The sequence below is a fragment of the Macaca fascicularis genome, chromosome 19 (assembly GCF_037993035.2).
Source record: "Macaca fascicularis isolate 582-1 chromosome 19, T2T-MFA8v1.1".
In the NCBI taxonomy this organism is placed as follows: domain Eukaryota; kingdom Metazoa; phylum Chordata; class Mammalia; order Primates; family Cercopithecidae; genus Macaca; species Macaca fascicularis.
In genome coordinates this window covers 61,008,562-61,032,363 of record NC_088393.1, presented here as the reverse complement: position 1 = coordinate 61,032,363, position 23,802 = coordinate 61,008,562, and the positions used below count along the sequence as shown (strand labels likewise).

At 42.8% G+C, this 23,802-nt stretch overlaps 2 protein-coding genes across 11 annotated transcripts in view; one reads left to right on the top strand and one right to left on the bottom strand.

Annotated features, from left to right (window-relative positions):
• Window positions 1-17,123, top strand: part of ZNF677 (zinc finger protein 677) — a 47,385-nt gene extending 30,262 nt beyond the window's left edge. Inside the window, exon 5 of one of the 2 annotated variants that reach the window (XM_074024564.1) lies at window positions 16,816-17,123. In XM_074024564.1, the coding sequence (XP_073880665.1) occupies window positions 16,816-16,862 (47 nt within the window). In that variant the 3' untranslated portion in view covers window positions 16,863-17,123. Of the gene's footprint in view, window positions 1-4,853; window positions 5,558-16,815 lie in introns of those variants that run through there. The other variant, XM_074024563.1, reaches the window with a different exon arrangement.
• Window positions 1,316-23,503, bottom strand: LOC102123898 (zinc finger protein 525-like). 9 transcript variants are annotated; one of them, XM_065535922.2, is made up of 6 exons: window positions 23,347-23,503; window positions 19,746-19,822; window positions 17,735-17,885; window positions 16,301-16,427; window positions 15,357-15,488; window positions 1,316-8,792 (listed from the first exon to the last, which is right to left on the bottom strand). In XM_065535922.2, exons 4-6 carry the CDS (start codon window positions 16,332-16,334, stop codon window positions 7,267-7,269), a joined length of 1,692 nt encoding a protein of 563 aa, XP_065391994.1. In that variant the 5' UTR covers window positions 16,335-16,427; window positions 17,735-17,885; window positions 19,746-19,822; window positions 23,347-23,503; the 3' UTR covers window positions 1,316-7,266. The 9 variants fall into 9 exon arrangements, with proteins under 9 accessions (XP_065391994.1, XP_065391996.1, XP_015297495.3 ...); XM_065535924.2 differs by having other exon boundaries at window positions 17,788-17,885; XM_015442009.4 differs by lacking the exon at window positions 17,735-17,885.
• Window positions 23,504-23,802: the final 299 nt, after the last annotated feature.

Here is a 23,802-nt window from a genome sequence, read left to right as displayed (position 1 = left end):
TCACCGTTTGTTGTAGCCTCAACCTCCTGGGCTCAAATGATCCTCCCACCTCAGCCTCCCGAGTACCTGGGACCACAGGTGTGTGCCACTACAGCTGGCTAACTTTTTAATTTTTATGTAGAGATGAGGTCTCACTATGTTGCTCAAGCTGGTCTTGAACTCCTGTGCTCAAGCTCAAACCATCCTCCAAACTCAGCCTCCCAAAGTGCTGGGACTACAGGCATGAGCCACTGTTCCTGGCTTTCTAACTTACTGTTTCTTTCTCTTCCTCTGTTTTTGATGTGTGAATATGAAATTTGAAAATCCCCGTTCTTCATTATAATTACAGTAGCCTTTTAACTGAATTAATATTCTTTGGAAAAAAATATGGAAATATTGCTTTCGGGTAAACAAGACAAAGCCTAAAAATGAAAATGGTTTTGCCCCTCATCCTATACCCTGCTCAGTCGTACACCAGCCATCTGCATTCTCCTCAAGGAGAAGGAAGGCTGAGTGCTGATGGAGGTAGAGTAGGCGGAATGGACTTCTCAGAGGACCTGCCACATCCCAAACTGCAGCCTCTGGACTTGCTATTATGTGAGAAAGATAAATTTCCTACTTGTCTTTTAGTCCCTGTTTTTCAGATTGTCATTACTCACGTAAGTTTTTCTACCTGACAAATAAGTGTTATTTTTCATTGGGAGTAGAATGGAGCATTTGAGAGTGAATCTTCCATTTTCATGGCTTAGAAAAACTTCATGAAAACCTTTTTTCACTGCTAAGGTGGATCTATTTAGCTCATGTTGCCTGAGATATAAAATGTGGGAATAAAAGTAGAATCTGTTACCTGCTAATCTGTGAGCCCTTGCATTGCAGTAACTTATTTATTTGCATCGAAAAAAGTGCATTCATTCATTCATTCATTCAACACAAATGCAGAGTCCCTGCTCTCAGGGATTTTTCTAATCATTGATGATCTAGCAAGAAACTAAACCAGTTCCCTGCTCTCAAGTAGCTTATGTTCTATACGGGTAAGTCAGCCTTAATTATAATATGGGGATAAGTTCGATGAAGTGTACATGTAGTGATAGAATGACAGGATGTCCTACTTTAAACTGTTCAAGAAATGCCCATAGGATAAGATGTTTGAGCAAAATCATTAATTTTACTCTGTCTTATAGATACAAATGGGGAAAAATAATTGGGCAGAGGAAATGGAGAAAATTGTCAGGATGGGAACATATTTATAATGATTGAGGAATATCCACAGTCAGAGTGGCTTGGTGAGGTGTGTGATCATTATCTGTTGGAGACATTTAAAATTTGAGACTTCTTATGGTTCACAATTTTTTATTTCGGGGGACTTAAAAGTCAAAACACCTATATAAGTTGTGTATATTTTTGCATATTGATTCTTCTAACAACAGTTCTTTTCCTAGAGGGGTTAAGATACAAGTGTGGATCCAGAATCATGATGACCCATTTGTGGAATGCACAGACAAATGTATTGACAGGAGCCTCACAGCTTACTGGGAAGATGTGGGGGTAGGGTGGGGTAATGGGTTAATGAAAAGATAGCAAATACCATTTGTCAAAACTGTCTGAGAGATTTGATGGTACCAGTTGTGCAAAGACTTGTTAGGATACACACCTCTGTCATCTACCCCTGGGGACACTTAGGGGCATATTGCTACTTCCACTTATGAATGCATGTCAAGTAAAATTAGTGGAGTTTTTAAGCCCCAGTTTATATCTTTACTGTCAGTGTCATCAAAAATTACTTTCACATAAAGTACTGTAGTTTCTTTTTTTTTTTTTTTGAGATGGAGTTTCGCTCTTGTTACCCATGCTGGAGTGAAATGGTGCGATCTTGGCTCACCACAACCTCCGCCTCCCAGGTTCAAGCAATTCTCCAAGTAGCTGGGTTTACAGGCATGCACCACCATGCTCAGCTAATTTTTTGTATTTTTAGTAGAAACAGGGTTTCTCCATGTTGGTTAGGCTGGTCTCGAACTCCCGAACTCAGGTGATCCACCTACCTCGGCCTCCCAAAGTGCCAGGATTACAGGCCTGAGCCACCACGCCCAGCCAATACTGTAGTTTCAAATCAAATAGCAACACAATCACATATTTCCTATGTTTTCCCTGGTATAAGGGAAAAGACCTACCAGTTCTTCTTTTCCGATTAAGAGAAACCTTGTGTTCCCCTTGCACTGGACTACAAAACTGACTGTATGCTTTATCTCCCCAACTTTATTGTAATTCAGATATGTGATGAAAATATGACTCTCAGCCAGGTGCGGTGGCTCACGCCTGCAATCCCAGCACTTTGGGAGGCTGAGGCGGGTGGATCACCTGAGGTCAGGAGTTCGAGACCAGCCTGGCCAACATAGTGAAACCCCGTCTCTACTAAAAATACAAAAATTAACCAGGCGTGGTGGCGAGCACCTGTAATCCCAGCTACTCGGGAGGCTGAGGCATCTTATTTAAGTGTGTATTTATAGTAATTTGGCCCATGAAATAAAAATACAGACATAATGCTTACTACAGTCACAATTATGTGTGAAGATAACCAGTATAAAATGACAAAAGATACTAACAAAATTAAGTCAAGATGTTGAGTTCGTGAAAGAGAGAAATAACTAGCCATGCTGGGCGAGATGGCTCACACCTGTAACCTGAAACCCCGTCTCTACTAAAGCTACAAAATTAGCTGGGTGTGGTGGTGCACGCTTGTAATCCCAGCTACTCGGGAGGCTGAGGCAGGAGAATCGCTTGAACCAGGGAGGCAGAGGTTGCAGTGAGCCAAGATTGTGCCATTGCACTCCAGCCTGGGCAATGAGTGAAACTCCATCTCAAAAAAAAAAAAAAGAAAAAGAAAAGTAACTAGCCATGTTAGTGGAGCACCATGGTTAAGACATTCACTGTATTGGTCCATTCTTGCACTGCTATGAAGAAATACCTGATATTGGATAAATACCTGATATTGGATAATTTATGAAGAAAAGAGGTTTAATTGGCTCACAGTTCTGCATGCTGTACAGGAAGTATGATGCTGGCATCTGCTCAGGTTCTGAGTAGGCCTCAGGAAACTTATAATGATTGCAGAAGGCAAAGTGGGAGCAGGCACTTCACATGACCAGAGCAGGAGGAAGAGAGAGGGGGAGGTGCCACACACTTTTAAACAACCAGATCTCATGAGAACTCACTATCACAAGTACAGCACCACAGGGGAATCTGCCCCTATGATCCAGTCACCTCCCATCAGGCCTCACCTCCAACACGGGATTACAATTTGACAGGAGATCCAGGCAGGAACACAAATCCAAACTGTATCACTCATCTTTGCAGCCAAACATGAATCCTGACTCACCCACTTACAGGGATGTGGATGAGTCCTTAAACCATCTTGGCCCTAAGTTTCCTCGTTTGTGATATGTGAATAACATCAGTACTTATCTCACAGGTTCAGTGATTACACATAAAGCACTAATAACACTGACTCTTACTCAAAGTGTAGTGTAAAGGAGAAAATAAATGCAACCTTGAAAAATCACTTATTAAAGAAAAATATATGGATCAGTTTTGGATGAGAACAAATTAAAGGGGAGGATACTGGATGTCAGTTGCCACAGTTAAAGCCCAAACCTCATGTTTCCTTGCAAGACTCCTTCAACCTAGAGAGCCTAATGGTGCACTATCACTGTCTGTTATGAAATACCCAACTGAGGTGAGACAAAACTGTGGTAGAAGAAACGTGAGTCATTAAAAGTTATGATTAAATTTTATTAACACATAAAACGTGTGAAACTTTCTAAATAAAACAGTAGTAAAACATAATGCCAGTTGTGAAACGTCTACGTACACGTGCACACGCTCTTCTGGTTCTTTTGTCTGGTTTTGTTTTTGTTTGAGGCAGTCTCACTCTGTTGCCCAGGGTGGTGATCTCGGCTCACTGCAACCTCCGTCTCCGGGGTTCAAGTGATTCTCCCCTCAGCCTCCCAAATAGCTGATGTTACAGGCATCCACCACCATGTCTGGCTAATTTTTGTATTTTTTGTAGAGACAGGGTTTTGCCATGTTGGCCAGGCTGGTCTCAAACTGCTGGCCTCAAGAGATCTGTCTGCCTTGGCCTCCCAAAGTGCAGGGATTACAGAACATGAGCCACCATGCCCAGTCCTGGTTCTTTGACTTGAACTACCCTCTATGATAACCATTCTTTCTTCAATTTACAAGAATAACTAATTTTTCATTAATCATTGATATACAACAGCTATTGCTTTTTAAAGAAGATGATCGCCATTTCCCCTACATTACTTCTACCACACAATCAGGTCCTAGTAATCTATCACTCTCATAAAAAGCCCAGTGTCAGTCGGGCACAGTGGCTCACGCCTGTAATCTGAGCACTTTGGGAGGCCGAGGTGGGCAGATCACGAGGTCAAGAGATTGAGAACATCCTGGCCAACATGGTGAAACTCTTGTCTCTACTGAAAATACAAAACTTAGCTGGGCATGGTGGCATAAGCCTGTAGTCCCAGCTACCTGGGAGGCTGAGGCAGGAGAATCACTTGAACCCAGGACATGGAGGTTGCAGTGAGTCAAGATCACACCACTGTACTCCAGCCTGGCAACAGAGCGAGACTCCATCTCAAAAAACAAACAAACAAAAACCCAGTGTCTTAACGTCCTGGGATGCCATCTCATGGTCAATTGGTAGGGCAGCAATCCTTTCCTATAAGCCAGTGGCCCTCTGGAGAAGGGCACACTGAACACAATAAGCATGACTTACAGTTTTGTATTATTCTCCACCTCTCCCTGACGCTAATTCATACAATATTAAATTTTAAAATTCAGCATTCTTGTTCTTCCAGGGAGCATGAATAGGAATGAACCACACCTAATGAAGTGGGCCCTGTCATTTTATTGATTCCTTCCGAAAGACCACAATGAAAGGCCTGTAAGAAAAGCATAAATCGACAGATCTCAAACTTCAGATGGAAACCAATAATAGTAGTGTAGCCTTTCCAAGAAACTTCACATAAATGACTATTTTATACACTAATGTGTCATTTCCACATGTCCTTTTTTCCTTTGATATATACATCATGTTATGAATGTAACATATTTTGGCCTGGAACTATTCTGCAGTTTGTAATATTTCCAGTTAATTTTGGAAAATTAGATTCCTGGTATGAATTCTATGATGTGTAGACTGTTGTGGGTGTTGGTTTAAAAAACTACCACCTTCATTATATCACTGTTGCTTGAAGGTCTTTCCATGTTTAGTACATTTTTAATAGATTCTGTATGAATTTTCTCATGACCCCAAAGACAAGGACATTTGATAAAAAGCCTTACCACTTTCATTACATTTGTGAGGTTGCTCTCCAGTATAAATCCTGTGATGTGCCAGTTTTGACCACTGGGTAAAAGATTTAGCATGAGCCAGATGCAAGGGCTCACGCCTATAATCCCAGCACTTTGGGAGGCCAAGGCGGGCAGATCATGAGGTCAGGAGTTTGAGACCAGCCTGGCCGATATGGTGAAACCCCGTATCTACTAAAAAACACAAAAATTAACCAGGTGTGGTGGTGTGCACTTGTAGTCCCAGCTACTTGGGAGCCTGAGGCAGAATTGCTGGAATCCAGGAGGTGGAGGTTGTGGTGAGCTGAGATTGGACCAGTGCACTCCAGTCTGGGTAATAGTGCAAGACTCCGTCTCAAAAAAAAAAAAAAAAGCCTTAGCATGCGTGTTACTTTTGTGTGATTTCTCTAAAAGATGTATACTCTGTTTTTTTGTTTTGTTTTTTGAGACGGAGTCTTGCTCTGTCGCCCAGGCTGGCATGCAGTGGCACATCTCAGCTCACTGCAACTTCTGCCTCCCAGGTTCAAGCAATTCTCATGCCTCAGCCTACTGAGTAGCTGGGATTACAGGCACCTACCACCACGCCCAGCTAATTTTTGTATTAACAGAAACAGGGTTTCACCATGTTGGCCAGGGTGGTTTCAAACTCCTGACCTCAGGTGAGCCGCCCGCCTCAGCCTCCCAAAAGTGCTGGGATTACAGGCGTGAGCCACCATGCCCAGCAAAAGATGTATACTCTGATGTCCAGTGCACTGTGAAGCCTGAATACAGCCTCTGCCACATACCTTGTACTTACATGGTTTCTGTTCAATATGAACTCTCTGATGTTATGTAGTACCTGAACTGATAGTAAAGTTTTTCCCATGCTCATTGGATTTCTAAGGTTTCTCCCCAGTACAAATTATTCTGTTCCCCAACTTCTGATCCTCAGGTAAAATCCTTGTCACACACATTACATTTGTGTGCCTTTGCCCCAAGATATATTAGATACTAATATCTAATATGTAGTGAACACTACTTTTAAAACACTGCTACATTCGTTGCATTTGCAAGTATGATCTATTTGGTGAGTCCTGAGTTTAGGGCCACGCTTAAAAGCCTTGGTACATTCAGTACATTTGGAAGGTTCTCTCCAGTATGAACTATCTGATGATTAATGAAGTGTGAGCCTCCAGTAAAGGCTTTGCCACACTCATGACATCTGTAGGATTTCTCTCCAGTCTGAATTCTCCCATGATTTACAAGGTGTGAATTTTGACTGAAGACCTTGCCACACACATTTGTAAGGCTTCTCTCCAGTACGAATCCTACGATGACTTTCGAGATGTGAATTTTGACTGAAGACTTTGCCACATACATCATATTCATATGGTTTCTCTCCAGTATGGATGATCTGATGTATAGTGAGGTGAGAGGCCTGGGTAAAGGTTTTTCCACATTCATCACACTTGTAAGGTTTCTCTCCAGCATAGATTTTTTGGTGAATCCTGATGTCCGCCCATTGTTTAAACGCTTTGCTGCGTTTGGTACATTTGTATGACTTCTCTCCAGTATGAATACTCTCATGATGTCTAAGTTGGGACCGCTTCATATAAGCCTTTCCACACTCATTACATTTGCAAGGTTTCTCTCCAGTATGAATTACCTGATGGTTAGTTAGGCTTGAATGCCCAATAAAGATTTTACCGCACTCATTACACTTGTAAAGTTTCTCTCCAGTGTGAGTTCTCTGATGGTCCACCAGACTTGAATTTTGAATAAATGCCTCTCCACATTAATTACATTTGTTTGGTTTCTCCCCAGAATGAATCCTGTGATGTTTCACAATTTTGAACTCTGAAAAAAAGCCTTGCCCCACTCATTACATTTATAAGGTCTCTCTCCAGTTAAGTTTGAGTACATGCTAAAGGCTTTGCCACACTAATTACACTTGTAAGGTTTCTCTCCAGTGTGAATTCTCTGATGATTTTCAAGGTATGAATTTTGACTGAAACCTTTGCCACATATATCACATTTATATGGTTTCTGTCCAGTATGGATTCTCTGATGTCTAGTAAGGTGGAACATTCTATTAAAGGTCTTGCCACACTCATTACATCTGTAAGGTTTCTCTCCAGTATGAATTCTATGATGACTTGCTAGGTTTCCAATTTGCCTGAAACCTTTGCCACATATATCACATTTGTATGTTTTCTGTCCAGTATGGATTCTCTGATGTCTAGTAAGTTGGGATCTGTAATTAAAGGTCTTGCCACACTCATTACATCTGTAAGGTTTCTCTCTAGTGTGAATTCTCTGATGATTTTCAAGGTATGAATTTTGACTGAAACCTTTGCCACATATATCACATTTATATGGTTTCTGTCCGGTATGGATTCTCTGATGTCTAGTAAGGTGGGACCTGTAATTAAAGGTCTTGCCACACTCATTACATCTGTAAGGTTTCTCTCCTGTATGAATTCTATGATGACTTGCTAGGTTTGCAATTTGCCTGAAACCTTTGCCACATATATCACATTTATATGGTTTCTGTCCAGTATGGATTCTCTGATGTCTAGTAAGGTGGAACATCCTATTAAAGGTCTTGCCACACTCATTACATCTGTAAGGTTTCTCTCCAGTATGAATTATATGATGACTTGCTAGGTTTCCAATTTGCCTGAAACCTTTGCCACATATATCACATTTATATGGTTTCTGTCCAGTATGGATTCTCTGATGTGTAGTAAGATTGAACGTCTGATTGAAGGTCTTGCCACACTCATTACATCTGTAAGGTTTCTCTCCTGTATGAATTCTATGATGACTTGCTAGGTTTGCAATTCGCCTGAAACCTTTGCCACATATATCACATTTATGTGGTTTCTGTCCAGTATGGATTCTCTGATGTATAGTAAGGTTGGACCTCTGATGAAAGGCCTTGCCACAATCACTGCATTTGTAAGGTTTTTCCCTAATGTATGCTTTCTGGTCTCGTGTGAGTAATGAAGGATGCATAAAATCATTCCTATACAGATTAGAAATGCTGGTGTTGACACGAGGAAGATTTGTTTGAAGTAATGAAACTGAGGAGCCACTGGTGACAGACTTCTCAATTTGATTACATTCATAAATTTTCCTTTCAGTCTGATATCCCTGTAGTTCAGCCAGATGCGACCAAAAGCTTAGTTCAAGCTGATTTTCAACTGGTTTATTTCCTGCATTCCTTCCATCACCTTGATCTCTTCTTCCAGTGATGTTTTTAATTGCAGGTATTTCTCTGTAATTTCTTTCATCATTGTGACACTGACACTCAAAGTCATGAATATTTTGCTGCATTTCCCTGAAGTAAAAATCTTTGATGTCATGGATTTCATGTCTTTCCAACATCACTGCTTGGAATACTTTTTCTGTGCTATTGTTCTGTTTTGGTGGTGATTTCTTGATCATATGTGTAGGAGAGACGTCTACAAGATATTTAAAAAACAGGTTTTCTATTAACTATAGTTGGCAAATCAGTAGTTCATATTGAAAAAGATATTGGCCGGGCGCAGTGGCTCACACCTGTAATCCCAGCACTTTAGGAGGCCAAGGCGGGTGGATCACAAGGTCAGGAGATTGAGGCCATCCTGGCCAACATGGTGAAACCCCATCTCTACTAAAATACAAAAAATTCGCCAGGTGTGGTGGCGCGTGCCTGTAGTCCTAGCTACTAGGGAGGCTGAGGCAGGGGAATCACGTGAACCCAGGAGGTGGAGGTTGCAGTGAGCCAGGATTGTGCCACTGCACTCCAGGCTGGTGACAGAGCAAGACTCCATCTCAAAAAAAAAGTAAAAAATAAAAAATAAATAAAAGAAAGAGAGAAAGAGGGAAGAGAGAAAGAGAGAAAGAAAAAGATATTATACCAAAAATAGTATTTATACTGAACAATTATAAAATTTTCAACCATGATCTTCAAATTTTTAGGAACAGGATTTTTAATAAAGAAAAAGTGATTACATGTAATGCAAATTAATTTTAGGGAAATCCAGTTTCAAATGACCTATAACCCAAACATTTGTGTTGTGCAAACTTATGTTAACTCTAAAAAGGGGGAGCAGGCTGTACAAGAAGCATGGTACCAGCAGCTCCTTCTGGTGAGGGCCTCAGGCTACTTCCACTCATGGTAGAAGGCAAAGGGAAGATGGCATGTGCAGAGATCACATGGCAAGAGAGGAAGCAAGAGGGGAGGAGGCACCAGGCTCTTTTCAACAGCCAGCTCTCATGGGAAGTAATAGGATAAGAACTCATTCATTACCTCAAGTACAGCACCAAGCCTTTCGTGAAGGGTCCACTCTTATGATCCAAACACCTACCATTAGCCCCCATATCCAACACTGGGGATCAAATTTCAACATGAGATTTGGAGGGGACAAACATCCCCTCCAAACTATAGTGGTAACCTTATAAAGAAAATAAGTAAATGACCCACAGTGGGTAATGGCTTATACTGAAGGGAGCTGTTAGTGAATGCAAAGTGCAGAAAGATTTCCTGGCAGTGCATGGAGACCCGTGGAGCTAGGTTTTCAGCAACATAGCAGCACATAAGGAGCAGAGAATAACAAGACAGCACCAAGAAGTGGATTGACAGGAACCAAGTGAACGTTACAGAAAATTCAGATGGAAAGAAAGGTGGGGAACAAAACAGTCATGTATTAACTGAAGAATGCGACTTGCAGAACTTCAGAAATTTGTAGAAAATACAGGTGATATACATAAGAGTGAAGAAGTCCTTGAAGTATAAGAAATGAGACAGGTTTCCTGTAAAATACTGTGAGATATTTAAATATTAATTTAGTATACCAAGATGGATGTGACAAGTCTAGATAAGCAGCATAATTTTTACAAAATAATGTATGGAGGACATAAAAATTCAGTGACATTTAACCCAAACTCAAAAAGTTATGATTAGACAATTGAAAATATACTATAGAAAAAGCAATGTTATCTTCTATAACAAATTATGTCAAGTCAATGTAATGGTATTTCTGAAAATAAGGCATTGAATTAATTGTAAAAAGTATATTCTCAACAATAAAAAAAATTTTTAAGGAAAAAAAAGAAAAAGAAGTGTATTCTTAAGACAGAAAATCCCCCAATTTAGAAGCTATAACAAATTAGCCTGACACTTTAATAATATATATTAAGTCAGGTGAAAAAAAAAAAACCAATAATTTAGACAATATTTTCAATATGTTCTGGAGTTTATGCAGATTTTAAGGAAACTGCTACTGAGCCACTCCCTCAAACTAAAGAAGGAAAGCTTGTAAAATATACTTAAAAATGCATTCCCCAATACAAAGCCCTATTATATTGTAGACATAAAACAATCACTAAACTCATCAAAATATGGACTGCTGATTAAATAAAAACAAGTTCATTTACAATATATAGAAATGTACTACAATAAAAGTAGCACTGGCTTAAACAAGACAAGGTACGGTAGACATAAAGAAGGTAGGCATCATTCAATTTCATAAGCTCCCTCGAGATGCTTCACAAAGAGAAGACCTACAAAGACACTTAGACTCCCACACAATAATAGTGGGAGATTTTAACACCCCACTGTCAATATTAGACAGATCAATGAGACAGAAAATTAACAAGGATATCCAGGACTTGAACTCAACTCTGGACCAAGCAGGCCTAATAGACATCTACAAAACTCTCCACCCCAAGTCAACAGAATATACACTCTTCTCAGCACCACATGGCACTTATTCTAAAATTGACCACATAATCGGAAATAAAACACTTCTCAGCAAATGCAAAAGAATGGAAATCATAACAAACAGTCTGTCAGACCACAGTGCAATCAAATTAGAACTCAGGATTAAGAAACTCACTCAAAACCGCACAACTACATGGAAACTGAACAACCTTCTCCTGAATGACTACTGGGTACATAACGAAATGAAGGCAGAAATAAAGATGTTCTTTGAAACCAATGAGAACAAAGACACAACGTACCAGAATCTCTGGGACACATTTAAAGCGGTATGTAGAGGGAAATTTATATCACTAAATGCCCAGAAGAGAAAGCGTGGAAGATCTAAAATCAACACCCTAACATCATAATTAAAAGAACTAGAGAATAAAAAGCAGAGAAATTCAAAAGTTAGCAGAAGACAAGAAATAACTAAGATCAGAGCAGAACTGAAGGAGATAGAGACACAAAAAAATCATTCAAAAACCAGATGAATCCAAGAGCTGGTTTTCTGAAAGATTAACAAAATAGGTAGACTACTAGCCAGACTAATACAGAAGAAAAGAGAGAAGAATCAAATAGATGCAATAAAAAATGATAAAGGGGATAGCATCACCAATTCCACAGAAATACAAACTACCATCAGAGAATACTATAAACACCTCTGTGCAAATAAACTAGAAAATCTAGAAGAAATGGATAAATTCCTGGGCACATACACCCTCCCAATACTAAACCAGGAAGAAGTCGAATCCCTGAAGAGACCAATAACAAGTTCTGAAATTGAGGCGGTAATTAATAGCCTACCAACCAAAAAAAGTCCAGGACCAGACAGATTCACAGCCAAATTCTACCAGTGGTACAAAGAGGAGCTGGTACCATTCCTTCTGAAACTACTCCAAACAGAAAAAGAGGGAATCCTCCCTAACTCATTTTACGAGGCCAGCATCATCCTGATACCAAAATCTGGCAGAGACACAACAAAAAAGGAAAATTTCAGGCCAATATCCTTGATGAACATCGATGTGAAAATCCTCAATAAAATACAGGCAAACAATGCAGCAGCACATCAAAAAGCTTATCCACCACGATCATGTCAGCTTCATCCCTGGGATGCAAGGCTGGTTCAACATATGCAAATCAATAAATGTAACCCATCACATAAACAGAACCAATAACAAAAACCACAGGATTATCTCAATAGATGCAGAAAAGGCCTTCGACAAAATTCAACAGCCTTCATGCTAACAACTCTCAATAAACTAGGTATTGATGGAATGTATCTCAAAATAATAAGAGTTATTTATGACAAACCCATGGCCAATATCATACTGAATGGGCAAAAACTGGAAGCATTCCCTTTGAAAACAGGCACAAGACAAGGATGCCCTCTCTCACTACTCCTATTCAACACAGTACTGGAAGTTCTGGCCACAGCAATCGGGCAAGAGAGAGAAATAAAGGTATTCAATTAGGAAAAGAGGAAGTCAAATTGTCTCTGTTTGCAGATGACATGATTGTATATTTAGAAAACCCCATTGTCTCAGCCCAAAATCTCCTTAAGCTGATAAGCAACTTCAGCTAAGTCTCAGGATACAAAATCAATATGCAAAAATCACAAGCATTCCTATACACCGATAACAGACAAACAGAGAGCCAAATCACGAGTGAACTTGCATTCACAATTGCTACAAAAAGAATAAAATACCTAGGAATACAATACAAGGGACATGAAGGACCTCTTCAAGGAGAACTACAAACCACTGCTCAAGGAAATAAGAGAGGACACAAACAAATGGACAAACATTCCATGCTCATGGATAGGAAGAATCAATATTGTGAAAATGGCCATACTGCCCAAAGTAATTTGTAGATTCAATGCTATCCCCATCAAGCTACCACTGACTTTCTTCATAGACTTGGAAAAAACTATTTTAAATTTCATACAGAACCAAAAAAGACCCCGTATAGCCAAGACAATCCTAAGCAAAAAGAACAATGCTGGAGCCATTACACTACCTGACTTCAAAGTATACTACAAGGCTACAATAACCAATACAGCATGGTACTGGTACCAAAACAGAGATATAGACCAATGGAACAGAACAGAGGCCTCAGAAATAATGCCATACATCTACATCCATCTGATCTTTGATAAACCTGACAAAAACAAGCAATGGAGAAAGGATTCCCTATTTAATAAATGGTGTTGGGAAAACTGGCTAGCCATATGCAGAAAGCTGAAACTGGATCCCTTCATTACACCTTATACAAAAATTAACTCAAGATGGATTAAAGTCTTAAACATAGGACCTAAAACCATAAAAACCCTAGAAGAAAACTAGGCAATACAATTCATAACATAGGCATGGGCAAAGACTTCATAACTAAAACACCAAAAGCAATGGCAACAAAAGCCAAAATTGACAAATGGGATCTAATTAAACTGAAGAACTTCTGCACAGCAAAAGAAACTATCATCAGAGTGAACAGGCAACCTACAGAATGGGAGGAAATTTTTGCAATCTATCTATCTGACAAAGGGCTAATATCTAGAATCTACAAAGAACTTAAAAACAAATTTACAAGAAAAAAACAACCCCATCAAAAAGTGGGTGAAGGATATGAACAGACACTTCTCAAGAGAAGACATTTATGTGGTCAACAAACATATGAAAAAAAGCTTATCATCACTGGTCATTAGAGAAATGAAAATCAAAACCACAGTGAGATACCATCTCATACCAGTTAGAATGGTAACCATTAAAAAGTCAGGAAATAATAGATGCTGGAGAGGATGTGGAGAAATAGGAATGCTTTTACACTGTTGGTGGGAGTGTAAATTAGTTTAACCACTGTGGAAGACTGTGGCGATTCCTCAAGGATCTAAAACTAGAAATACCACTTGACCCAACAATCCCACTACTGGGTATATACTGAAACGATTATAAATCATTCTACTGTAAAGACACATGCACACATATATTTATTGTGGCACTGTTCATAATAGCAAAGACTTGGAACCAACCCAAATGCCCATCAATGATAGACTGAATAAAGAAAATGTGGCACATATACACCATGGAATTCTGTGCAGCCATAAAAAAGGATGAATCCATGTCCTTTGCAGGGACATGGATGAAGCTGGAAACCATCATTCTCAGCAAACTAACACAACAGAAAATCAAACAGTACATGTTCTCACTCATAAATGGGAGTTGAACAATGAGAACACATGGACACAGGGAGGGGAAGAGCACATACCAGGACCTGTTGGGGGTTGGGGAGCTAGGGGAGGGATGGCATTAGGAGAAGTACCTAATATAGATGACGGGTTGATGGGTGCAGCAAACCACCATGGCACATGTATACCTATGTAACAAACCTGCACGTTCTGCACATGTACCCCAAAACTTAAAGTATAAAAAAAATTACAAAAATTAGCCAGGTGTGGTGGCATGCGCCTATAGTTCCAGCTACTCTGGAGGCTGAGGCAGAATTACTTGAACTTGGGAGGCAGAGGTTCCAGTGAGTTGAGATCTCGCCACTGCATCACAAACACAGCCTGGGCAAGACAGCCAGACTCTGTCTCAAAAAAAAAGAAAAAAAAAAAAAAGGACCTCTCTGCCTAGTGCCATTCCAGTACTGAGTAAACAATCCCAGAAAGCCCAGCGTACTCCCCTGTTGCACACACTGCAGTCTGTGGCAAAAGCAGAACAAAAGAAATGACTGAGGCTGAAAGACTTCAACAGGCAGAGAGGGCTGCAGACAGCACCATGAGGTTTCCGGAGCCCCATATGCAAAGGAGGAGTTGCCAATGTTTCCCCATCAACTGATTAGGCCTCCCAAGTACAGGAAATGGGGCAAAACCTGAATACGTCAAGGGGGCAGGTCTATGGAGGCCTCAGCTCTGATCTGTATAGACAGAGAACTGAGCATCAGATGCAGTCAGGTACAGGAGAGATCACAGGAGACCCCTTTGACACAACCCTCCCTGTACCCCTCAGAGTGAAGAAACCAAAGAGGTCACAGAAGCCACATGACAGGGTGCTGTCCATCATGATAAAGACTTTGCCTTTGTCACTGTTTGAGCTGTAGCACCATGGAAGAGTGAAAGGATAAACTATTACACATCAGAAGAGCCCAGGGATAAATGAGGGCAAATGGAAGTTTCCATTGAGAGCTCACAGGATTTAAACTTTTTGTCCCATAGAACTCTTCAACTCAGAAAGAGTTACCTGACTACTAACGGTGCAGCTTCCTCTCTGTCCATTTGAGCTCTTACCTGTGTTCACACCTTTGATGCGTTCCCAACCATTTGATGTTTTTGTTATTCTCACTTCACTCTCCACAGTCCAGGGCTCTTTCCCTTGCCCCAACATGGAGATAATACTCATTTCAGAAAGAGAGATTCCTGCTTAGAAAAAGAAAGGAATGTGATGTGCTGTGGCTTTTACAGAATCTCAGCCCTTTGTTTAGAGGAGGAGAGAGGACATTACAAATGGATCTAGAAAAATGTTTCACAAATTCACCCCTGAATGCCTCCTTCTGAATGTTTAGGGAACATGGTAAGATACGGACATCAAGCCGTCCTCTAAGAAGTACTAAATCACAAGCAAAGGGATAGAAAACAGCAAAGTGGGTTTTTTTTACTTTTTCTTTTTTCTTTTTTTTTTTTTTTTTGAGATGGAGTTTCGCTCTTGTTGCCCAGGCTGGAGTGCAGTGGCGCAATCTCTGTTCACTGCAACCTCCGCCTCCCGGGTTCAAGTGATTCTCCTGCCTTGGCCTCCCAAGTAGCTGGGATTACAGGCACTTGGCACCATGCCTGGCTATTTTTTGTATTTTTAGTAGAGATGGTGTTTCACCATGTTGGCCAGGCTAGTCTCAAACTCCTGACCTCAGGTGATCCACCCGCCTTGGCCTCCCAAAGTGCTGGGATTACAGGCGTGAGTCACCGCGCCCAGCCCAAAGTAGATATTTTTAAAGTCTACCATAAGATTTATTTCTGCTTAAGCTATGGAACCACCAATGACATATCTTGAAGCGGGTAGATCATTTGAAAACGGGATAATTAAACAAGTCCAGATGCTGCACTATTAAGCTTTTCATCTGAGAATTAACATAGCTTCAATCTTAATTGAGCAATGCAGGGGCTCCCAGGAGGCACACAAGGTAACACGCAGAGATACAGCAGAGCAGATCCCAGCTTCTGAGGGGCATTATCCTCACCCAGGGAGACCAGGTTCCTGTAGTTCTCCAACATCACGTCCCTGTACAAAGCCCTCTGAGCAGGGTCCAGGCATTTCCACTCCTCCTGAGAGAATTCGATGGCCACATCCCTGAATGTCAACCTTCCCTGATATGAAAAAACACATTTCACCAAGAAGTTATGGGTAAAGCTATTATCTTCACACAAAAGACGAAAAGAGAGGTGTAAGTCAATTTAGTTTAAATGAACGTTCTGGGAAATCCATGGAAAGGTATTTTCAGGCAAACTGTGTCTGAAAAACACTTTTTACCAAGCACATGTGGGGAGAGTTATCATCTTTACATAAAATGAGAAGAGAAGAGAATTGTATGGATTTACTGAAGGGAAAGTTCTGGCAGACCCATGCTAAAGTATTTTGGGGCACTTAGGGATGTTAGGAAGAACATTCGGTATGTCTCCCTAATTGCATTTTATTACACTCTTCTGTAAGAGCTCATGATATCTTCTAAATAAGTGTGGATTTCTCTTTCTGTAGACAATGGAAGAAACAGAGAAAAAATCAACACATGGCTGTCTCTATAGTAGTGCTAGAGATTATGTTTGACACACAGTGATATTCAGTATCTAGATGCTCCAGAAGAGGTGTGTGGTCTTCAGAGATGACAATGTCCACGGTGGCTTTAAAGAAAGAAAGGTCAGAATCTAAAAAGTGTGGCCGGGTGTGGTGGCTCACATCTGTAAACCCAGCACTTCGGGAGGCCGAGGCGGGTGATTACGAGATCAAGAGATCGAAATCATACTGGCCAACATGGTGAAACCCCGTCTCTAGTAAAAATACAAAAATTAGCTGGGAGTGGTGGCACACGCCTGTAATCCCAGCTACTCGGGAGGCTGAGGCAGGAGAATCACTTGAACCCGGGAGGTGGAGGTTGCAGTGAGCCGAGATCACGCCACTGCACTCCAGCCTGGGCAACAGAGTAAGACTCCATCTCAAAATAAATAAATAAATAAATAAAATAAAAAATAAAAATACAAAACTGATTCATGAAATGGTGATGTGTCTTCTATAAAAGCCATAGGATTGGGCATCCATACATTCATGCACACACACATACACAAATGTAAATTAACAAAGAGAAAACATGCCTCTCAATGACGTATTTTTTATGACTTTTTTCACTATCATTTTTCCTCATGTGCATTTCAGCATCTTGGGGACAGTAAAGTGTGTAAGTTGTATTTAACTTAGTTTGTCAACATTATGTTATATATGGCCGATAAAAGAATGGTAAAAACATGAAAAAACATTTAAAGCTTTAACTTCAATCCCTATGAAATAGTTATAGTCAAACTACAAATAAAATTCTATCAATTTAAATTTAAATATTTAGGCTGGGCGCAGTGGCTCACGCCTGTAATCCCAGCACTTTGGGAGACTGAGGCGGGCGGATCACCTGAGGTCAAGAGTTCGAGACCAGCCTGGGCAACATGGTGAAATGGCAGGCACCTGTAGTCCCAGCTACTCGGGAGGCTGAGGCAGGAAAATCGCTTGAACCCTGGAGGCAGAGGTTGCAGTGAGCCGAGATCGTGCCACTGTACTCCAGCCTGGGTAACAAAAAAACAAAAAACAAAAAAACAAAAACAAAAAAACAAAGCAAAAAAAAAAAAAGAATTAAAAGCCTGAACTTAAGACCTAAAATGATAAAACTCCTAGAAGAAAGTGTAGGAGAAAAGGTTTGTGAAACTGAATTTGGCAATGATTTCTAAGATAGGACACCAAAGACACACGCAAGAAAAGCAAAAATATCCAAACGGGACTACATCAAACTTACAAACATCTCTGCATCAAAAGAAAGAATCAAGAGATTGAAAAGCAACCTCCAAAAGAAGGACGTGCTGAAAATGACTTAAATAATCTCCTGCTGTTAGAGATTTAGATTGTTTTCTGGCCGGGAGAGGTGGCTCATGCCTGTAATCCCAACACTTTGGGAGGCCAAGGCAGGTGAATCACCTGAGGTCAGGAGTTCAAGACCAGCGTGGCCAACATGGTAAAACCCTGTCTCTACTAAAAATACAAAAATTAGCCCAGCATGGTGGCAGGCACCTGTAAACCCAGCTACCTGGGGGGCCGAGGCAGGAGAATCGCTTGAACCCTGGAGGCAGAGGTTGTAGTGAGCCGAGATCGCACCATCGCACTCCAGCCTAGGGGATAAGAGCAAGTCTCAAAAAAAAAAAGAAAGAGATTTAGATTGATTTCATATTTTAAAATTGGTGGAGCCAGGCATGGTGGCTCACGCCGGTAATCCCAGCACTTTGGGAGGCCAAGGCAGATGGATCACCTGAGTTTGGGAGTTTGAGACCAGCCTGACCAACATGGAGAAACCCCGTCTCTACTAAAAACACAAAATTAGCCCGGCATGGTGACACTTGCCTGTAATCCCAGCTACTTGGGAGGCTGAGGCAGGAGAATTGCTTGAGCCTGGGAGGCGGAGGTTATAGTGAGCCAAGATTGCACCATTGCACTCCAGCCCGGGCAACAAGAGTGAAACTCCGTCTCAAAAAAAAAAAAAAAAAAAATCAGTGGTAGAATAAAACACCCTCCCCTCACCAAGGTGTTTCTGAACTTTCCATTCCCTTCCAAATCATAACAGTTCTGGAGCCAAAAACATAGATTCATGTATGTATCTTCGAATGCATTATTAAATCAGACAAACAACATGCCAGAATTCCCCTTATCAGCCGACTTTTCTGGAATTTACCAGGTACTTGTGCACATTAGTACGTGACTTCCATGTGCAACTTCTCTACTCCTGATCCACAGAGACCTCACAGTGCATCCAGATGTGGCCGCTAAACAATCCGCGTTGCCTAACAGTCCTGACACCACGGGGCCCACACTTCATGTCCATCCATGTCTGGGTGTGAGCCCTTCCCAGGACCATGCCCAGTAGGGCCTCTTCCCAAGTTCATATCACTGGGTCACAGGCAATGGAATCTAAGTGAAATGAGAGGGACTGAGGGAAGGCACAGGTGAGTGCGAGCAAACGTGTCAGGCAGGACGCTTCAGACTCAGAAGATTTGCAACTCCAAAGAATGAAATTTCGGAAAGGAAACAGAAACAGAATAAGCTGGGCATGGTGGCTCACGCCTGTAATCCCAGCACTTTGGGAGGCCAAGGCTGGTGAATCACGAGGTCAGGATTGGAGACCAGCTTGGCCAACATGGTGAAACCCCCATCTCTACTAAAAATACAAAATTAGCTGGGCGTGGTGGCGGGCGCCTGTAATTACAGCTACTTGGGAGGCTGAGGTAGAAGAATTGCTTGAACCCAGGAGGCAGAGGTTGCAGTAAGCCAAGATCACAACACTGCACTCCAGCCTGGGTGATAGTGTGAGACTCTCTCTCAAAAAAAAAAAAAAAAAAAAAAAAAGGAAACAGAACAATCCACCGAGAATATCATTTTACCTGAGGAAGAGCCATCCCTGTCTCCTCTTTCTTTCCTCTTTCTTCTCTTCTGGACTTCTTCCTCAGGCCACATGAGCCTTTAAAAGTTAATATGGAATGTGAAAAAGAAGTTATCTAATGCCTAGAATTAACACATCCGCTCCCTGTGCCACGACCATACACACAGGGAAGACCTCACCCCGTGCAAAGACAGTCCTCTGCCACCGACTGCACCAGGAGTGATGGAGGAGAAAGAAACTTGTAGGAAGACCAATAGGTGAGTCTGTAACCGCTTTCTTAAGAACCCACTCTCCTCCTAGAGAAGCCCACACGCACGCTGCAGCAGTGGGGAGCTGGGCTGGACTGAGCTTCCCTTCAGGGCGCACACCTGGCCTTGAGCAAACCTCATGCAGAGCACAGCCGCCCTCACATCTCTATAGATCCCAGGCTGAGCTTAGCCCTCAGAAATGGAGGACACAGTCTGTAATCTCAGCACTTTGGGAGGCCGAGACGGGTGGATCACCTGAGGTCAGGAGTTCAATACCAGCCTGGCCAACATGGTGAAACCCTGTCTCTACTAAAAATACAAAAATTAGCCGGGTGTGGTGGCGCACACCTGTAGTCCCAGCTACTCGGGAGGCTGAGGCAGGAGAATCGCTTGAACCCAGGAGGCGGAGTTTGCAGTGAACTGAGATTGCCCCATTGCACTCCAGCCTGGGCGACAGCAAGTGAGACGCCATCTAAAACATTTAAAAAAAAGAAATGGAAGACACAGAGCCTAAGTATCAATGCTGGACACAGATTAGAATCAGCTGGGGTAACGTAACTACTTCAATGCTGGACTCCAACCCCATTACATTAATGGAAATCTCAGGTAAAGAGGTACAAGAGTTTTATTTGCAAAACGACTCAGTACTCTCAAGTCAAACCAGGATTGAGCTCCATTTTGAGGGAGTGTGAAATAACAAGAAATATATTTTTGGTCTCTGCTCCTGGTTCCTGGGACATAGATCCTAAACCCCTCACAGAAAGGGGTGTTAGGAGAATCTTTTGTTCTCATATGTGGTCTTTGACCCCGCATCCTTGCACAAAGCCCCTAAATCCCTTGGAATTTCCTGCATGATAGGAGTGGTTTTTGTTCTAATGAGGCAAGTCTTGGTGGGCTCCTGGACACAGCTAGTTGCCAGAAAGACTAAGCCATGATTAGAAACTTGGAAATTTCAGCTCCATCATTCATTTCCTAGAGTGGAACAGGCTGAAGATTGAGTCAATAATCTCTCATGCCTACAGGATGAAGCCTCAATAAAAATTCCCGATCTATAGAGTCTGGAGAGCTTTCTGGTTGACAAACACATCTGAATGCCAGGAGGGTGGTACACCCAGATCCACAAGACAGAAGCTCCTGTGCTCAGAACATTCTCAGCCCTCACCATACATATCTCTTCATCTGGCTGCTCATGGCTATCATTTATGATATCCTTTATTCATACACCAAATCCTCACTTGATCTTATCAATAGATTCTTGGAAACAGGAACTTTAAGTGAAACGGCAACTTTTTTCCTCATCAACATAAAAAATGGCATTGAATGGCCGGGCGCAGTGGCTCACGCTGTAATCCCAGCACTTTGGGAGGCCAAGGTGGGCGGATCAAGAGGTCAGGAGATTGAGACCAACCTGGCCAATATGGTGAAACCCCATCTGTACTAAAAATACAAAAATTAGCTGGGCATGGCAGCACGTGTCTGTAATGCCAGCTACTTGGGAGGCTGAGGCAGGAGAATCACTTGAACCCGAGAGGTGGAGGTTGCAATGAGTGGAGACCGAGACACTGCACTCCAGCCTGGCGACAGAGCTAGACTCCATCTCAAAATAATAATAATAGGCCGGGCGCAGTGGCTCAAGCCTGTAATCCCAGCACTTTGGGAGGCCGAGGCGGGCGGATCACGAGGTCAGGAGATCGAGACCATCCTGGCTAACACAGTGAAACCCTGTCTCTACTAAAAAAAAAAAAAAATACAAAAAACTAGCCGGGCGAGGTGGCGGGCACCTGTAGTCCCAGCTACTCAGGAGGCTGAGGCAGGAGAATGGCATAAACCCGGGAGGTGGAGCTTGCAGTGAGCCGAGATCATGCCACTGCACTCCAGCCTGGGCAACAGAGCGAGACTCCGTCTCAAAAAAAAAAATAATAATAATAATGACATTGAACAAAACAACGTTATTTGAGGACCTGCTGTATATCATTTCATTCATGACTCAATTTCCAAGAACCTATAGAAAACATTAAGCGAGGACTGACTGCAAAAAAAATCAGTAAACATAAGTAAGTGCTTCCAGCAGTTCTGTGAGCTGTCCTCACAAATTAATCAAAACCAAAGAGGGAGTCATGGGAGCCCCAAAATATAGGTCAGTTTTAAGGACAGGTGACAATCTATTACTTTTGACTGATGTCTGAAGTGGCAGCAGGGTGGGGCGGGGGGGGGGGGGCTGGTCTTGTGGGACTAAGACCTTAACCTGTTGGATCTGACTCTAACTCCAGGTGCACAGTGTCAGAATTGAATTGAATTATAGGACACGCAGCTGGTGTCCACTGGAGAATTGCCTAGTGTGTGGGAAAAAAACTCCCACACATTTGCTGTCAGAAGTGTTCCATGTTGGCTGGGCGCAGTGGCTCATGCCTGTAATCCCAGCTACTCAGAGGATGAGACAGGAGAATCGCTTGAACTTGGGAGGTGGAGGTTGCGGTGAGCCGAGGTCGCACCACTGCACTCCAGCCTGGGTAATAGAGGGGGAGACTCGTTCTCAAAAAATAAAAAAAAGAATACTGGGTGTCACAGGACAGGCCAAGGTCACCTCCTCCACCATGGGTGTCACAGAACAAGCCCAGCTCACCTTCCCACCACGGGAGGTGACTGCCTAAAGGGGCGTGGGAGCTGAAGGCCCTCCCTGAGAAAGATTTCAGACGAGAAAGACAGATGGCACCTTAGGACAGGGGTGGGGTCTGCAGAATCCCAGAACCAAGGTTAAGGAACCGGCCCCTCCGGACTGAGGCTGCAGCGCTGCGCACCAAGGGCCAACAAGGGCGAGTCTTGGAGAACCGGATAGACCTGAACCCACCTTGCAGGTGAAGGCTCTAAAAAGTGCCCCCGGCTGGGCGCGGTGGCTCACGCCTGTAATCCCAGCACTTTGGGAGGCCGAGGCGGGCGGATCACGAGGTCAGGAGATCAAGACCATCCTGGCTAACACGGTGAAACCCCCTACTTAAAAAAAAATAATAATAATCAGCTGGGCGTGGTGGCGGGCGCCTGCAGTACCAGCTACTTGGGAGGCAGAATGGCGTGAACCTGGGAGGCGGAGCTTGCAGTGAGCCGAGATCTCGCCACTGCGCTCCAGTCTGGGCGACACAGCGAGACTCCGTCTCAGGAAAAAAAAAAAAGAAAAAAAAAGCGCCCTCCTGCGTGGCGGGAAGAAAAATCGGTAAAGGATTTTAGGTAGCAAAAGACGCGAAAGGCCATGTTTACCTAGCGCAAGGCAGAAAGACCAGATTCAGGAAGTAGCCTTAGAGGGACTTTAACCCAAAGGGAAAGCGATCCCCGCACTCTCGCAGCAACGTCAGAATTTACCTGGGGTGGAGGGCGCGGTGCGGGCATTTTAAGATCTGTAGGGATCCTCTCCAGACCCGGCGGATGGAAGAAGGGGGACTGCGAAGCGCAGATTTAATCTGGAGAGAGTAAAACTCACGCTCTGCGGCGCAGCCTTCACTCCCCGCGATCCGCTTCCGGGTTTGCAGAAAACCGCGCGCAGCTGAGACCGGGCGGCTTGGGGGCGGGGAAGGGGCGGGGCCTGGCCAGGGATAGTAGGGCAGGGGGCGGGGCTGGAGAGGACTGAGGGGTCCTAGGGGCGGGGCCTAGGAGGGGCGCGACCGGCACAGGGAGGGGCCGGGGAGAAAACGCGCAGGGTGGGGCGGGGTCTGGACAGGCAGGGGGCGGGGCCGGGAGGGACCAAAGGAGGGCGGGTGGGAACCTGCGTTCCCAGAGCGTCCCTATCTTCTGGGTTTGGGAACGCTTAAGTCTATTTCG

Bases quoted from the DNA above. Each gene is read 5' to 3' on its own strand.
- LOC102123898 (XM_015442007.4), bottom strand. From the start codon at position 23,373: ATGCCCGCACCGCGCCCTCCACCCCAG. The intron at 15,489-16,300 runs GTGAGGATAATG...TCTTTTTCTAAG, and splicing joins CAGGAACCTGGTCTCCCTGG to CAGGAATCTCTCTTTCTGAA. The intron at 8,793-15,356 runs GTAAGAGCTCAA...AATATCTTGTAG, and splicing joins CATCAAAGGTGTGAACACAG to ACGTCTCTCCTACACATATG.